Below are 19,349 nucleotides of genomic sequence, written 5' to 3'. Positions count from 1 at the left end.
TGATATTCACTCACTCATTCATTTCTCTCTCTATCCTTATTTGTCTCTTTCTCTCATATAGTTACATACGCACATACTCATTCACATACTCACACAATCTGGAATGGATTTTTTTTTTACTTTTTTTTCGGGCATATACTTAATACTTTAGCCCTCAGCTCTATGGACCCAGAGTTCCCTAATGTTTACAGGCCTGTCCATGTGTAGGAAAAATTCCCAGGCTTCCTGCCGTTTCGTACAGTTCCAGCTTACAGATTCTGTGCATAATTAGCTGTGTGACGTTGAACATACCACCCTCTCTAAGCCTGAGATTTCACAACTGTAAAGTCAGGACCACAACAGGACTATACTTTATGCAGTTTTGAGAGGATTATGTGAGATAATTAATGTACGTACAAAACCACTAAACCAACCAGCTCTCCATGTACCACATCATGCAACAGCAAAGGCTTATCTACCCCCAAAAAAATAAAGTGTTAATATAATCTGAAGAAAGTTAATGGAGACAAATTAAGAAGGAATAAATAGGAGGCTATGTGTATATCTGTTTATACTAGTGTGGGGAGAGGAAAAGCAAGGGAGAAATGGGAATAGAAGTACCAAATGTGAAAAAACTGAGAACTGAACATGCAGATTTTTCCGGAGATCAAAATTTACATACAGGGCTTCCCTGGTGGCGCAGTGGTTGAGAGTCCGCCTGCCGATGCAGGGGACATGGGTTCGTGCCCCGGTCTTGGAAGATCCCACATGCCACAGAGCGGCTGGGCCCGTGAGCCATGGCCGCTGAGCCTGCGCGTCCGGAGCCTGTGCTCCGCAATGGGAGAGGCCACAACAGTGAGAGGCCCGTGTACCGCAAAAAAAAAAACCAAAAAACAAAAAAAAAAAAAAAAAAAAAAAAAAAAAAAATTTACATACAAAAGGAAAAACAATTTAATGATTATTAAGCTCAAAGATAACTACAGCAGAGAGTATCACGTCATCCTTAACAAGACCAAACTTACATCACTTTACCTCAAATTTTATATATTTACATTATACTAATTTATGCCTAGGAAGAGAACTAGGAGAAATCCAACACGTAAAGTCTCAATTTTAAGGGTATCTCTGCTATTTTGTAACCTTAGTCAAATCATTTCTAAGAGAGTTGAATGAGATCAGCAAAGTCTATCAGAAGTATAATACAAGACATGTACATAATTTTTTATTTTCTAGTAGTCATATTTTTAAAAAGTAAAAAGAAATAGATAAATTAATTTTAATCATATACTTTATTTAACCTAATGTATCAAATAAATAGCATTTCAACACATAAAATTTTGATAGTTTACATTCTTTTTTCTTAAATAGGTCTTCAAAATCTGATGAGCACTCCACACTCACAGCACATCTCAATTCCGACTAGCCACATTTCCAATACTCAATAGTGTCACATGTGGCTAGTAGTTACCATATTGGACAGCACAGACTAGATGACTTACTCATTTATCATCATTCATCACCTTCCATATGCCAGGGACTCTGCCAGGTGCCAGGGATAGAAAAACGGTTAAGCTATACCCTGTCCTCAAAGGGCGTATAGGGTCTCCTCCAGCTCCCAAACTGTAATTCTGCTGTGGCAAAAGAAATCAACCCCTCCTTTGGGCTGCTATAACTCTAGCACCCACTTCTGTACTACAATACTCACGATATTGTCTTATAACTATTTAGGTTTTTTAAATCAGTCTCTACCATAAGACTGTGAGCTCCTTGAGAATCTAGATGCTTGTATTACTCATTTCTGTATAACTCCTGACACCTAGCATGTACTACTTTCTTGCTATGGTATCAAGCCAAAAGTACTATTCTACCTTTGCAATCAAGCCATTAAGTGACTCGAGAAATGCAACTGTCTACCATAGTGCTTACCACCACCCTTCAACTTCTCAGAACATGATATTTTCATGGTATGATACACCAGGAAGTATATAATAATGGGATTATAGAGAACTGGGGTTTTCCAGAGGCTACATGGATGTGATATCACAACAGATTGGATACAGGCCCCTGATCAACCAAGCCATTCACCACTACCGTCCAGAACTCCATGTATACTCGACCTCAGGCCACTTCTGCCATACAAAGTAAACGACTGACAAGGTAGTTTATTTGGGAATGCGATGCAGAGAGAAGGTATGCAGAATAAGCGGAGTGGACAGGGAAGAAGGGAAAGATGATATAAAGATGCATCATTCAGTTGGCCACCACTACAGGTGACTCATGCTCAATCCCACAGGACCTTTTGAGGAGCCTCATGAAATGGATCTCAGAACCATTTCTGAGAAGTGAAATGAAATGAAAAGAGGTAATGAAAAGGGGAAATGTATCTATTGGCTCCTGACCCCTGCTGGACAAGAGTGCCCCACTATTGTTAACTCCCTGTCTTAATCAGTCTAGGATGCTATAACAAAGTACCATAGTGGTGATCATTTTGTAAGGTATAAAGATACGGAGGGAATTCCCTGGCAGTCCAGTGGTTAGGACTCCACGCTCTCAGTGCCGAGGGCCTGGGTTCCATCCGTGGTCAGGGAACTAAGATCCCGCAAGTCACACAGCATGGTCAAAATATCAAAACAAAACAAAATAAAATAAAATACAAATCGAATCACTATGTTGTACACCTGAAATTAATATAATATTGTAAGTCAGTTATACTTCAATAAACAAACAAAAAACAGAAAAAAAAAAGAAGTAGGAATAGATATTAGAAACACAGAAAAAAATAAATATGGCTGGAAGATGCTTTGGAAAGTAAATGAGCTCAGAAACTCAGATCTGAAAGGGTCCTTGGAGGCCATTTGGTCTGATGAAGGAATTTCTTTAGTTATAGCCTCGAGATCCCATTTCTACTTAAACACTTCTAGAGATAAGGAACTCAACATAATACAGTTAATTCCAATACTATCAAATTTTCCTCATGTTAAGTGAAATCTCTCTCTCATTAACTTTGTGTGGATTTCCCCATGTCTGCTCACCACCTAACCCACTGCCTACCAATTTTTTTTCTTAAGGTCAAACTCCCCCAGTTCCACGCTTTATATAGTCTGCAACAACCAACCCACTAACATTTAAGTGCTTAGTACAACAGAACTGTCCTCCTTATTGAAGATGCTCCTAATATAGAATTGTATAAAACAACTTTACTTCAGAGAGGATAAACAATTGGTCAATAAACATACGAAAAGATGCTCAACATCACTAATCATTAGGGAAATGGAAGTCAAAACTACAAGATAGCACCTTAACACCCATTAGGATGACTACTACCCCAAAGCCAGAAAATACCAAGTATTGGCAAGGATGTAGAGAAATCGTAACACTTGAGCACTGCTGGTGAAAATATATAGCAGTACAGCCACCAGGGAAAACAGTATGGTGCTTCCCTGAAAAATTGAAAGTAGAAGTACCTTATGATCCAACAATTCCACTTCTGGATATATACCGAAAAGAACTGAATGCAGGGTCTCAAAGAGATAGCTATATACCCATATTCATGGTAGCATTATTCACAATAGCTAAAACAGGAAGCAACGCAAGTGTCCATCAATGGATGAGTGGATAAACAAAATGTGGTGTATTCATACAATGGAACATTATTCCGGCCTTAAAAAGAAAGGGAATTTTGGGGCTTCCCTGGTGGCGCAGTGGTTAGGAGTCCGCCTGCCGATGCAGGGGACGCGGGTGCGTGCCCCGGTCCGGGAGGATCCCACATGCCGCGGAGCGGCTGGGCCCGTGAGCCATGGCCGCTGGGCCTGAGAGCATCCGGAGCCTGTGCTCCGCAACGGGAGAGGCCACGGCAGTGAGAGGCCCGCGTACCACAAAAAAAAAAAAAAAAAAAAAAGGAAGGGAATTCTGACATATGCTATAACATGGATGAACCCTGAGGACATTATGTTAATTGAAACAAGCCAGTGACAAAAAGACAAACACTGTATGATTTCTACTTATGTGAGGTACACAGAGTAGTCAAAATCATAGAAACAAAAAGCAGAATGGTGGTTACAAGGGCTGAGGGGAGGGGGAAGTAAAGAGTTGTTGTTTAATGGATATAGTTCCAGTTTCACAAGATGAAAAGACTTCTGGAGATGGATGGTGGGGATGATGGCACCCCACCATAAATTTATTTAATACCACTGAACTAAACACTTAAAAGTGGTTAAGATGGTACGAGCTGTTATATATATTTCACCACGATAAAAAAATTGCAAAAATGACTCTAATGTGAGCCTAACAACAGGAGAATGTAGTAAACTGAGTTCAAATTTAGACCTCCAGTCCTCCGAAAGGTATTTATTAAGCACCTATCATGTTCCAGGCAAGATGGTAGTTCCTGGAGGTTCAGGCAATGGCAGTTCAAACAAAATGTAAGTGCAAAGACCCACTAGGCAGCTGAACGTATGAAACTAGTTCTTAGAGAAAGATTAAAGCTAGAGAACAAGTGTTCACCAAGGTGATAGCTGAGGGCAGGTTAAATATTCTGAAGAAAATTAGAGAAAGCAGGCAAGAGAAAGTAGGCATTATTTCCACAAATCCCTACAGTTAAGAAATTCAATATACTTTTTCTTGCTTCCCCTATACCACCCTGCACCCCAAGCTTCATCACTAACACATCCTTCCCTAACCCGAGTCTCCCTGGACCCCAACAGAGAATTATTTACCTAGGTAGAAACTCTTACCTACCCTCCAACACCCCCTATTCTCTCATGTCTAAATCCCACTCTTTTCCTTATCAACCCTAACTCTTTCTTTCCTGGTCTTTCTACTCTGCCCAGTGAAACACCTTTTCTAACGTGCAGAATTCTGGAACAGTTGTGATACAAGAGAAAGAGCACCAGGGCTTAGGGTCAGAAAGTCTGAATTCTGATCATTGCTCTGTCATTCTACATGAGCCACAAACTCTCACAGTTTCAGCTTCTTCATCTGCAGAATGACAATAATATGGCTGTGATGAGGATTAAATATGTGTAAGCACCTGGCACACAGTAGGGCGGTTCCGATTAAGAATTGTTGAGTGGATGAACACCCTACTGTCACTCATGAACCACATGAAACATGCTATAGACAGGCAGACTCACCAATGGCAAGAACTTTTAACACAGCCAGGCTACTAACAATGAAATTAGACAACAAAAATATTTACAATCACCATAATAACATTGATAAGGAATTCAGTGACATAGCATTTAATACCTAAAGTAATCCTAGGTAGTAGATATCACTGCCCCCATTTTATAGAAGTGATCACTGAGGCTCAGAGAAATCAGGCCACACAGCCTTTAAGTGTAGACCAAGTCTGACTTCAGAGCACAAGCTCTTAACCATCACACTATTACTTCACCAAGCTATGCTGGGAGCTGGGTAAGGAATGGACATAAGTGGAATGTCCAAGCACCTGTTCTCTAGGCCAAGTAAATTAGATAACTTCAAAAAGGAAAGATTAAAAGGCATTAAAGATGTAATAAAGCACAGTTTCAGAAACCACAGCAGAGATGTAGCCTCACACAGCAAGAACTGGGCACAGTCCTGCACAAACAGTGCCCTCGGGCAAGTGGTGACAGGCTCCATGAACAACAGCTGCAACTGTCTCTGAACAATTATAAAAAGTGCGCTTGGTCACCCATCGGCTCCTTCCACCCACAGAGGCATGCAGAAACAAATCTGCCACCAGCGGCAATGTTTTCAAATACAAAGGGGAGTATGGTTCTAAGCGATGATATTGTAAGAAAGCCCAGCTCCAGATGGCTTATCTGCAAAGCCATGTTTCACTGGCAACCTGTCCTGGTCCATCCATGCTCCACTCAAGTAAAGCCTCAGGAGTTGCTATTAACAACCAAGACATGCACCTAGAAGGTGCTGCTGAGGCGGAAACAACAACATCAACACTGCATAGGTAACCCTATGGCTCATTATTTCCACATATCCCTGCAGTTAAGAAATTCAGTATACTCTTTCTTGCTTCCCCTATACCACCCTGCACCCCAAGCTTCATCACTAACACATCCTTCCCTAACCCGAGTCTCCTCGGATGCCAAAAGAGAATTATTTACCTAGGTAGAAACTCTTACCTACCCTCCAACACCCCCTATTCTCTCATGTCTAAATCCCACTCTTTTCCTTATCAACCCTAACTCTTTCTTTCCTGGTCTTTCTACTCTGCCCAGTGAAACACCTTTTCTAACGCACATAAACTCATCCATCTCCACAGCTGTTTGCTTAGGAAGTACTCCTTTCGTCTCCCTGATATACCAAAATCACATTACTCCTCCATCCCCCTTCCTTTTATCTTCCCCTGCTGTGCTCACCACCTGTCACCTCCAGATCAGCATCCCACTCTCATCTCCCAACGACCGCCCTCCCATGGGGGTCTGTACCATCCACCTACACAGCCTTCTAACCATCCTCATCATGACTCTCCACCACGCTCCACAACACACACTCTCACCTTCCTTCAGTGATTTTAGCAACTGGCTCAGGCTTACCTTTTGATGAGGCAAATTTATCAAGACCATTTTTAAAAGGGCATATCAAACAAGCTGTATTAATACGGTTAGATTTTAGGCTGTATGAAAACAGCTTTGGATAAAAATGGCCACATTAAAATGTCATTTGCCACAAAGGAACTTTCTGGGTAGATGGAAACGTTATAGACTACGATAAGGTGTAGTGCAGATGGGGTATATCCGTTTGTCAAAACTGAGAGCTAACATTTGTGCATTTCAGTGTATGTAAATTACACCTGTAAAATAAGAATAATGATAATCCACTGGGTAGAGATATATAGGCAAAACAAGAAAGACAGAATGCTCTTAACCGTTGACGGTGGTTGGGTACATGAGGTTTCATCATACTATCCTGTTCGTTCATGTTGGAAATTTTCTACAATCAAGTTTTTAAAATATCACATACCCAGCTCCCACATACCTCATGCTCTGCCATCATATCCCTTTATGACTTCAACATCTGCAACCAAGCTTCTAACACTGCAATTTCAATATTTACCACAGGTTTTCCAACAGCCCAAGAAAAGCACTAATTCAGCCACCATGCTGGACATTCAAATGCTCCATTCTGGGAGCACTCTTCTCCAAGAGCTCAGCTTTACAACATTCTTACTGAGCACTATCTCCCAATTTTTCTTGCTGATGCTGTGTCCCTGCTTTTCACTTTGTAGCCTCCATTCCTAGATCCTGCTTACCTAGTCTTGGTTGTGTACTGGGGACACGAATATTTACTAAGGGGCTCCTATAAATGCTTGTGAGAACAACAACAACAAAAAAAGCAAATGGGGTAAACATACAAAATAGAGTTACCTCTGACCTCTATTCCTTACTACTAGCACATGTGTTAACTCTTACAATCTGGATTTCATCTTCACAACTCTATAGAAACTCCTTAAAATTATGTTTTTGCCTTCAAATTTTAATAAATTACTTATGTTTTTATTATATATAAAAAAAAGAAACTCCTTGGTCCAAGATTACCAATGATCCCCTTGTCTTCAAATTTGATGCTTGTCATCTAAGTCCTTTATGCAGAGTTTTAAACTACTAGCCAACCTTTCTGTTTGACTTCTGTGCCACTGTACTCTTGATTTTTTTCCTCTGGATCCTCTTTCTGCTTCATCCTGGCCTCCTCTCCTTTCTTTTTTCTTTCCTTCTTTTTTTTTTAAAAAAATATTTATTTTTATTTTTGGCTGCTCTGGGTCTTAGTTGTGGCATGCGGGATCTTTGTTGTGGCATGCAGGATCTTTAGTTGCGGCACGTAGACTTCTTAGTTGTGGCATGCGGACTTCTCAGTTGCTGCATGCCAACTCTTAGTTGCGGCATGCATGCAGGATCTAGTTCCCTAACCAGGGATCACACCCAGGCCCCCTGCATTGGAAGCGTGGAGTCTTACCCACTGGACCATCAGGGAAGTCCCTAGCCTCCTCTCCTTTCTAAATAACAATGCTGTCCAGCAGAACTTTCTGCAACTCTTGATATGTTCTATTTCTATGCTGTCCAATATGGTAGCCACGGGTCACATGGAGCTACTGAACATTTGAAATATGGCTACTATAACTGAGAAACAAAACCTTTAATTTTATTTTATTTTAATAAATTTAAATTTAAATAGCCATGTGTCCAGTGGCTACCCTACTAGACAATACAGCTCTATAATCTCTCTCACTTGTTCTCATGACTTCGGTTATCACCTCGACTGACTCACAAATTTATGCTAATAAGCAAAGTCACCTGGGTGAGTTCCACAAGCAACTCAAACTACAAAATAAAATCAATCAGCTCCACCATCAACTCCTCCCTTACCTTAACCCAAACACCTTTCCCCTCCCAACATTCTTAGTTCTATAAATAGAATCCATCAACTAAGTCATCTGAGCTTGAACTCTTTATCCCCCATATCTAAGCAGGAATCTATTCCTTTTGAGTTTACTTAACTGATCTCCCTGCCTCTAGTCCAAAGTACATAATAAGCACAATTCCTGCCAGATATAATGCATTCAACTGGTTAACTTTGTTGTCTTGCCTTTTTGAAATACATAATGATTCTGCCACTGCCCACAAATGAAGTTTAAATGCCCTAGGATAACACAGCATTCAAGACTTTACACATGGGAATTCCCTGGCAGTCCAGGGGTTAGGACTCAGCCAAAAAAAAAAAAAAAAAAAAGACTGTACACAATCTGGCCCCAAGCTACTTTTCCAGTCTTGCCTTCCACTTCTGCCTCTTAAGCTCCCTACTCTCCAGCCAAAATCGGACTCCTTATCATTCTGCAATACATTCTCTATCACAATGTTTGTTTGCATCCATACCTCCACTCATGCTCTTCCATCCTCCTTAAATACCCTTTTGACCTCTGTTCAAATCCTAACCATCCTTCAAGGTTCAGCTCAAATTCCACCTCTTCCATGAGTTTCTCAGATCTTCACCATCCCCCACCAAGTAGTAATCTCTTCTTTTCTGAGTTCTCACTGCACTTTTTAACAGCACTACATTTATGACAATAACCCATTTCTACTTTGTTAGAATTAGGTTATATTCATTTCTTATTGTATCACAAGCTCTTTAAAGATGGATGTCATGTATTAGATATCTTTCTATCCACCAATAATTTCTAGTAAAATAACCAGTATAAAGTAGGCACTTAGTAAATTATACCTACTGATTATGATAATTTCATTTGCATTATAGACAAATTCTTATGTGCAAAGAACGTTCAGTATCTCAAAAATGGCTTAGGCACTGTAATTTTATCAAAGGCAGACAAGTATTTTGGGTAGACACAATTCCCCAAATTGCCTTAAGTAGGAGCTTCTACCTACGGAAAAAGAGCCTTCCTATTCTAGTCATGTACTATCAGTATAAAGAATAAAACTAGCACCGATCTATTATGTCTCCTATGAGAATACAGAGACTTCTTATTTTAAATATAGCACTTAGTATCAACAGAGGAAACTGATATGTCAGGGGCTCATGGGATATAACTGATTCAAGTGACAGAAATAACAAATTATTCAAAGATAATAACAGCTACCATTTCTTGCACACTTATGAGTATGTCAGATACTATTCAAAGCACTTGACATGCATTATCTCATTTAACTTTTATGACACTCCATGAGATAGGGCCTGCTATTCTCATTTTATATATTTTTTAGAAATTAGGCATAAAAGGTAGATCACATATCTTTAAAAAATTGTCCATTAGTGTAACCAAACAAATGTGTAGAAGATGCACACGTGGAAAAGCAATTATACAGAAGCTTTGGTCTAGGATCCCAAGATGGAGACCTGCTTTGGTTCACTAGATATAACCTCACTGAGCCTCAATGTTCCCACTGGTCCTTACCCCTCAGAGTAGTTGTAAGAATCAAATGAAATAATGAATATGAAAATGAGGAGTGAAAGAGCACTGGACCTGCAGTTGAAGGACCTAAGAATCTGACCTTTACTACATGTAGGACTTTGTACAAATAAATCCTACAGCTTCTTTGAGCTGCATCTATTCTTTTGACAAGTGTGGAGCATCTATGTAAGTACCAGACATTCTGCTAAGTGTTAGGAATCCCAAAGTGAACATGATAGATACAGTTTCCTGTCCTCACAGAACTCATAGTCTAGACGGGGACACAGATGAGTAGAACAGACAGTTATACTTAGAGTAAGTTAAGGGGTTGGATAGGGGAGAATGCAGGAGAGGCACCTAATCTAGATTTAAGGGTCAAGGGATAGTTCCCAAAAGGAAATGACTTCTACAGTGAGACTGGAAAGATGAATATTAGGCAAAGAAGAGTTCCAGGCAGAGCGAACAAGGTTCAAAGACCCATGCACAGAGGGTAAGCGTTAACAGTAGAATCTAGAGAGGTAAAGAGGATTTTACAAGCAAATATGAGAGAACTTTCCATATAATTTCTTACAACTGCATGTGAATCTATAATTATCTCAATAAAAATTTCAATTAAAAAAAGCATATATGAAAGTACTCTGTAAACTGAGAGGTACCTTAACTATTTCAGTATTATTACAAATATCCAACTGTATATTGCTACAGAGAGCAAAGTTAGAAAGGTCGTTATAATGGAAATAGAACTACTAAGGATAGCTAGTGACCATATTTCAGTAGTTGGCCAAAATTTGGGAAATTGTGATTCAGTACCTTTCACATCTGGTCGATATTGTAGTCCATCATCTTTCTTTCCCAACAAACTAGTGTCATCTGTGTCTGTAAGAGAAAAGTTTTCAAATTAAGATACATATGATGTTTAAGTCACACCATGAAACTCCTAAATATTCCAAATGCTCCAGGTCCTTCCCAACTCTCTCCACTTATCCTGCTCACATTTTCTACCACTCTCTTGATCTATTGTGCCACTTCTATCTCAGCCTCAAGGCATCCCAGATATAAACGCACTCTGTGTGATGAACAGTCTAACTTCATTCAGACTTCAGCTCAAATATCATCTCCTTAAAAAGTCTTCCCTGAAAAAAAAAAGTCTTCCCTGTGCTAACTGAAATAACACATATCCTGAAGAGAAAGGATTAGCCCTTTCTCCAAGGGACAATGGTCTCAAGATTTACCTTCTCCCACCAGTTTCCCTGGAAAAATATCAGATTGAGATAAACGTGGAACCTCAACTGTGTTATCAGACAAAATTTACTATAAAAATGACTGCTGACTGATTAATTGTAGTAGGACAGGAAGACTGTACATGAACCATAAACACCTGTTGAGAAGCACAAGCTTCAGCTTCCCAGTACTAGTGTGGTGGGGGGGTGGGAGGAAAGGGAAGGAATACTCAGGTGTAAATGGGAACCAAGACAAAAATTAAGGACCAGCTACTCCAAACTCACTTCTAAATCGGCATGAGTTTCAATTAACAAAATCCTCAAACGACCAACTGTTCTGAATTTGAAATTCCATACAGTACCATTCAATCATGTACCAGATCCTCAGAAAAGATATTCTCTCTCTAAGCTACTCTTTAACCTACCTATACTCTAAATGCCACCCCATGAAAGAAAAGCGAACCATACTACTTCTTCCACCTATAAGGGGTCCCTATCAGCAGTTTCCTGTACCATGTGCATACCTGACCCCCACGTGGCAATCCTATGATGAGCTTCTTGGGCATTCTTCGGTAGCTTAGACCACAGATATTGCAATCAGTTGTTCAGTATTTCACAAATAGCTTGCTATCAGTATAAAGTAGCAAACTTTGGCTTGCAACTTTCCTCCCTTAGCTCAGATAAAAACATATCCCTTTAATAAGTCCAAAAAAGGGACGGGGCTTAGAGGGAGGGTGGGTTAGACCTTATAAGCAGGAAAGATGCACAATCCTAGGCCATGAGAATGTGTGGGGCCCTTGTTTGTTACTAGGAAATGATATATTATTTCAGCCCATGTGTGTATTACTGAGGAAGAAGGTTGAAAACCTGTGCCTTTAGTGACTGGATATTTCTAGTAGGAAAAGAAACCAAAATTCACTCTTAGTTGGTATCATGGCTTCTAAATGATGGCAAGAAGAGAAAAAGAATTTTAAACTGAAGGTAATAATTTTTCCTTACACTCTATAACTTCATGCCAAAATCTCTAAGAGTATACAATATGTAGGAGCAAAAACTACAGAGAAAATGTGAAAACAAAGTAAACTATTATTCTCTAGAAAAAAAGATTTTTAAAAATGTGGTTGGGACTTTCCTGGTGGGCCAGTAGTTAAGACTCTGTGCTCCCACTGCAAGGGGCACAGGTTTGATCCCTAGTCCAGGAACTAAGATCCCACATGACACGTGGCATGGCCAAAGAAAAAAAATATGGTAATACTTATAGTTTTACTATAATTAAAATAAGCTAATTCTTAAACAACTAAAATCATTACAAATTTGAGACAACTTTTAAGAACTATAAATATATTTACAAGTCCATGTTAGGATCAGCTTAGTAACTAAATAAGTAAACCAAGACCATTGTTTGTATCTTGAGATAATGAAAAATAAGTGGGAAAAAAAAAGCTAAGTTAGTAACAGAACAAAGAAATTCTAAAATACATAGTAATAAAAAAATAAAGCATCAAAGATTTCTCATTTTCCAAATTTGGAACACTACCAAAATGTACAAATAAGACTGCAGACATGTGATATTCAATATTAAAGACAGGTCTCTAGATAAGTAGAATGAATTTTACCTGTGCAATGACCAAGATGCCTTATATCAATTTGTTCTTGTTTTATACAAGATGCTTCTCGAACAAAACAGGGATTGTTATAGGAACTCCCATCAGAAGCACACACAGGATTAAAACTGTATCCACTGCAATCTATATTACATACACACCTGTCGGAAAAAAACAAAAATTACCCATATTTTACAACAAAAGTATTTCACAATGCTGTAACAGCAAAAATGAGCAATTCTTTTTTTTTAATTTTTAATTTTTTTATTGAGGTATAGTTGATTTACAGTATTACATTAGTTTCAGGTGTACAACACAGTGATTCAATATTTTTAGAGATTATTCTCCATTTAAACTTATTATACAATATTGGCTATATTGCCGGTGCTGTACAATATAACCTTGTAGCTTATTTATCTTATACATAGCAGTTTGTAAGCAATTCTCTTTTTCTGCTTTCTGTAACAGAAGTCAATACATTGTTTTAAGTCACTGATAAAAGTTTAAGCAAAGTGAATGCTCAGCTAACAATTTCTTTCAGGTGAGAATTTAGAGATAATTTCATCCAGATATTATTAATCCAGTGGTTTCTCTAAAATTTTCATATCTAAAGATAATAATCAAGAAATATCAAATGTCAACAACATTAGTTAGAAAGCAACATGGTATAGCAGAAAGGACACAATTATAAGTCAAAAGTCATGAATCGGGCTTCCTTGGTGGAGCAGTGGTTAAGAATCCACCTGCCAATGCAGGGGACACGGGTTCAAGCACTGGTCTCGGAAGATTCCACATGCCACGGAGCAACTAAACCCGTGTGCCACAACTACTGAGCCTGCGTTCTAGAGCCCGCGAGTTACAACTACTGAAGCCTGCACACCTAGAGCCTGTGCTCCGCAACAAGAGAAGCCACTGCAATGAGAAGCCCGCGCGCTGCAACCAAGAGTAGCCCCTGCTCTCCACAACTAGAGAAAGCCTGCGCACAGCAACAAAGACACAATGCAGCCAAAAATAAAAATAAATAAATTTATTAAAAAGTCACGAATCTAAATCCTAGCCCAACTAATAACCAGATTTGTGTCCATATTCTCCTTCTAAGTCTTAGTTTACTGATCTGTAAAACAGAGGTAATAATATATGTAACCTTATCAAATAATTGGGAAGATTAAAAAACATAATAGATATAAAACATGTAAAATAGAAGACCCTCAAAATTGTTTCCTAGGTGCACATCCACCTGTAAAACTGAGTGTCCACTTAACACTGAGACTGCATTATAGAGAAGGCCAAGAAAGTCCAAGGTATGGTCACTCCTCTCAAGGACAGTAAAATCTAACTGGGAATATAAAAATAAAAAACACAGAGACTCTCCTGCTTCCAGCAACATGGTGAACTCAGAACCTGTACTAATTCTCCTAATGAAAACAACAAAAAATACTGGACAAAATATTTCAAAACGTCCTCAAATGCATTCGTAAGTTGTCAAGAAAGCAAGGAATTTTAAGACAAAAGTTATATGAAGACAGGAATAGAGAAAGGTCAGTTAAGTTTACCAAAGCTGATTTTCACCTTGAAGGCATTTACCAAACTAGGTAAATTCAATTATCAATTTTTTGGTTTTGCAGGCCTCTGAGAACAGAAGACGAATAATACTGACCTGCCTAAGGTAGAGAGTCTAAAGACCCTAGAGAAAAGCATGAGGGTAGAGTATAAATGAGTTGCCATATTCCAAGGGAACTGTTTTAAAGGAAAAAAATATTCTGCTGTGGTTTACACAGCACTGAAGAGAGGGGGAAAAAAACATCTCCCCGAGAATTCAAAACTATAAGCCAGCCCTCACATGAGTAATTACGACTTAAAATACTACTTGGGTGTTCTGAAAAACCTCAAGTCCAGAATTTATTTTAAGGGTCAAAGACTGGAAGGGGCCCTAGACAACTGACAAAAGTAAATGCAATCTTCTCTGGAGAAGCCCAACTTTATTATCCTAGACCTCAAACATTTCCAAGATACAGTTCTGAGCAAAACAAGTATATCACACACATGCTCACTCACTCCCATACCCACAAGCGACAAGGAAATAAAACACCATGGGCAGAGCAAGCTGATATGAAAAAGAAGTAAAGAGAACTTCTAATAAATAAAGAATGCATTGTTAGAAATAAAAAATTCATGGGCAGATTTAACAGGAGATTAGATAAACTAAAGGTGAATCCGTGAACTGGAAGACAGGTCAGAGGAAACTACCCAGACCATGGCAGAGTCAAAGAGACAGAACATATGAAAAAAAAATTAAGAGACATGGAAGACAGAGTCACAAGAGCTAATAAAAATCTGATTGGAGTTCCAGATGAGTTAAAAGAATAAGGTGGGGGCAATAGTCTCAGCAATTTCTCAAACTTTCTAAAACTAAAGAAAGATACTAATCTAAATAACCAAGAAGCTTAATAAATTCTAAACGGAATTATTAAAAAGGAATCCAGACAGTGAAATATCACAGTGGAATTTCTGTAACAACAGCAACAAAATAATATTTTAAAAGCAGCCAGAAAGAAGAGAAAGATTACCTTCAAAGAAGCATGAAGAGAGACAGGTGTCTTCAAAAGCAATACTGAAGCCAAATTGTTTATTTATAGCCAAAAGACAGTGAAATAATACCTGCAATGTGCTGGGATAAAATAGAATTCTATGTAAAAAGAACTATCTTTCATGGTTGAGTATAAAATAAAAATAATTTGGAAGAAGTAAAAATTTAGAGAGTTTGTCACCTGCCAACTGTCAATAAGGGAAATTATAAAGGCAATAGAAAAATGATCCTACAAGTAAGATCTGAGATGCAAACATAAATGAAGAACCAAAGTATAAATATATAGGTAATATTAACAAAATACTGACAATATAAAATAATGGCAACAATGCTAGGTGCTGCTGATTTTTTTTAAAAACAGTAAATTAAAATATTAATAATGATAGCATACAAATTGGGAGGGACTGAAATTACAGTATTTTAAGAAGAGCAAAGATATTGATGAATTTTAGACTGCGATAAGTTGAATAAGCATGTTAATGCTAAGGTTACCACCAAAAGGAGTATGTATAACACTGAAACTAATAGAGAAAAAAAATCCAACAGAATGCAAGAAAGGAGAAACGAAGAGAAAGCAAGACAAAAGTCAAAATAAGATTTTTTAAAAATCAAAGTACATCAGTATTTATTATATATATATATATATATCTTTTTTAATTCTTACCCTTTATTTATTTATTTATTTTGGCCATGCCACGGGGCTTGTGGGATCTTAGTTCCCCAACCAGTGATTGAACCTGGGCCCAAGGCAGTGAAAGCACCAAGTTCTAACCACTGGACCACCAGGGAATTCCCTATAATACATTTAAGTGAACTAAACTTTCTAGTTAAGATACAAAGATAGTTAGGCTGGATAAAAATACAAAAGCCAGCTATATGCTGCTTGTAAGGTACATATTCAACTGTAATGATATGGGTAGTTGCCAGGGGCTGGGGGAGGGGGGAATGGGGGGGTTACCGTTTAATAGATATAGTTTCAGTTTTACAAGATTAAAAGAGATTTGGAGATGGATGGTGGTGATGATAGCACATTATGAATGTATTTAATACCACTGGACAGCACACTTAAAAATAGTTAAGATGGTTAATTTTATTATGTGTATTGTACCAAAATAAAAGAATTGTGAGAGATATACCATACCTGGAATGGAAGAAACCTAGTATGGCTATATGTCTATATATATGTCAAACATAAGAGACTTCAGGGCAGAAAAGATTTATGAGAAAGAGGATCCCTCATAATAAAAAATTTTATTCACCAGGAAGATATAATAATTCTGAATATTTTTAAACAGCCTCAAAATCTATAAAGCAAAAACTGATAAAATCACAATGAGAAACAGCCAAATCTACCATAGTAGATTTTAACATGCATCTCTCTGTAATTCATATATCAAGCAGATAAAATATCAGTAAAACTGAAATAACTAGAGATGAAAGGACATAATGCTGGGATTTTCTTTAAAATACTTCCCCCAAAAAAGGTGGAGGGAAGAAGAGATAAAACAAAATTGGATTTTTTACACTAACTGAATCTGAGTGATGGGTATATGGGGAGGGGTCCACTTTATTTTTTTCTCCTCTTCTACATGTTTGAAGATTTTGTTAATTCCTGGTGAATTAAAGACCTAAATGTGAAAGGCAAAACTACAAAAGACTTAGAAGATCAAACGTAAGAGACCAATAAATTTAACTTTGAAATAAAGAACACCTCACAAAGAGAATAAAAACGACAATCTGCAAACAAACAAAAAAACTACAGCCCATGTAACCAGTAAATAATCAGTATCCAGAATACATATAAAAATTAATTTAAAAAATGACATAGAACTTGGAAGCATATAAAAACAATATATGTAAAAAGGTGTTCAATCAGCTCAATAATCAAAAAAATGTAAATTTAAACCACAATGAGATACCATCACATTCACTAAACAGCAAAAATTAAGAGAACAATACCAAATGTTGACAAGGATGAGGAGCAAAGGGAATTCTTATCCTCTGCTGAAGGGAGAACTTACTGGTACAACCACTTTGGAAAACAGGCATTACCAGGAAAAGCTAGACGTGCACATGCCCAATAATTCCACTACTGAGTAAGGCCCTTGAAAATCTCTTACACATGTGCACCAGAAGACATGCATAAGAATGTTCACATAGGGAGGGTGGGAGGGAGGGAGACGCAAGAGGGAAGAGATATGGGAACATATGTATATGTATAACTGATTCACTTTGTTATAAAGCAGAAACTAACACACCATTGTAAAGCAATTATACTCCAATAAAGATGTAAAAAAAAAAAAAAGAATGTTCACAGAGCATTATTCATGAGAACAGAAGACTGGAAACAATCCAAATGTCCATCAACGTTAAAATGGACTCTAAGAGGATGTGGAAACGTTAAACAACTGAATTCAACTAAGCAACTATGAGCATTAACATGAATAAATCTTAAAAACATAATGCTGAGCAAAAGAAGATACACATAGTATGATTCCACTTATACAAAACTCAAAATCAAACAAAAGCCAAGTAATATATTATTAGGAGGGTTATCATGTGATAAAACTATAAGGAAAGCAAAGGAATGATTTCCACAAAAGGCGGTAGAGTGGATCAAAGAAAGATGCAGTTGGGGAGGGGTCACAGGGCTGGGGGCAGCTCTATAGTGTTGACAATACCCTATGTTTCTTGGCTTGGAAGGCAGGAGTCACAATTTGTTTCATTTTTGCACATTAAACTAAATGTGTAAGTTTTTCATAAACTTTTCAATATATGCTCTGTTTCACAATTTAAAAATTAAGGCACCATAAAAAAACTTTAAATTCATAAGAGTATTTACTAACAAGTCAAAAATGGCTTTTACATTTTTAAAGGGGAGGGGAGGGAGAATATGTGACAGAGACCGTATGTGGCCCCCAAAATGTAAAATATTTACCATCTGGTCCTTTATAGAAAAATTTTGCCGACTCCAGGTTTAAGGAATAAATCGTGGCCAATGGAAGAAAGTATTACAGAACAGTTTCAGGGATGAGAAAAGGCTGAGCAACAAAGGCAAGATCCCGAACCAATCTAGTAAGGGGAAACGAGCGACTCAGAAGAGGGCACTGCAGCTCAACAGGAACCTCCTTGATCACGTGTAGAAAAGGTCCATGTAAGACCAAGAGCTGTGAGAACAACCACAGCTAATGTTTTCAATAGCACGTGGCGAAAGAAAATGAAAACACCATCTCAAGGAACGTCCAGCTCAGTGAAATAGTGAGGAGAGGAGGACAGTATTAGACCCTAGAGGCCGCTGACACTACTGATTACAGCGGTTCCCCGTGTTTGCAGCCTGGCAATGGCAGCAGAGGGCAGGATGCTCAAGCACAGGAGTGTGCACTAAAATGGAAAGAAATCGCTTCAGCAAACACGTCAAATTCAAAACATTTAACAACCATTTACTCTGCACCTACTGTGCAGGGATAGTCACATTTGCCTCTTTAATCATGACAACAAATTATGAACAGGGAAGCTGAATATGAAAGTCGTTAAAAACCCTTAGATCACAAATCTAATGAGTGACTGAGATGGTGTTCTCCCCACTCACCACTTGTCACATAAAACAGACATCTCAGCAAGGAAAGTGACAGATGAAAGGAGATAAGTAGTTATTTTCCACATTTATACCATGAAAAATCTTTTCACTAAATTGGTCTTGCTTTTCTCTCAAACACACCAGGGACACTCCTGCTTCAGGGCTTCCCCTCTTCCTGGAACACTTTTCCCTCAAACATCCACTCGGTTTGATCCCTCACCTTTTTCAAGTTTTACCTCAAATATTAAATGAACAGCCAAAAGTTAAATCACTAAGCATCCATTTAAGAAATTAGAAAAAGAGCAATGGAATAAATCCAGTGAAAACAAAAAAGAAGGGGAAAAATATAGATGACACAGATATGGATATAGATTTATAAATACATCTAAACAGAAATAGAAAACAAAGTTACAACAGAGAAGATCAATAAAGCCAAAAGTTGGCCCTTTGAAAAGACTTTCAAATCAACAAAGCAGGA

At 38.0% G+C, this 19,349-nt stretch overlaps 1 protein-coding gene across 1 annotated transcript in view; it reads right to left on the bottom strand.

Moving 5' to 3' along the window:
• Positions 1-19,349, bottom strand: part of TMEFF1 (transmembrane protein with EGF like and two follistatin like domains 1) — a gene marked incomplete at both ends in the record, with an annotated part of 91,682 nt that overhangs the window by 15,625 nt on the left and 56,708 nt on the right. Inside the window, 2 exons of the mRNA XM_079706891.1 lie at positions 10,694-10,759; positions 12,720-12,868. Of these exons, the coding sequence (XP_079563017.1) occupies positions 10,694-10,759; positions 12,720-12,868 (215 nt within the window). The remainder of the gene's footprint in view (positions 1-10,693; positions 10,760-12,719; positions 12,869-19,349) is intronic.

The sequence above is a fragment of the Hyperoodon ampullatus genome (genome assembly GCF_949752795.1).
Source record: "Hyperoodon ampullatus genome assembly, chromosome: 6".
In the NCBI taxonomy this organism is placed as follows: Eukaryota; Metazoa; Chordata; class Mammalia; order Artiodactyla; family Ziphiidae; genus Hyperoodon; species Hyperoodon ampullatus.
Note: the sequence above shows the minus strand (reverse complement) of the source record. Positions and strands in the feature narration are given on the sequence as shown.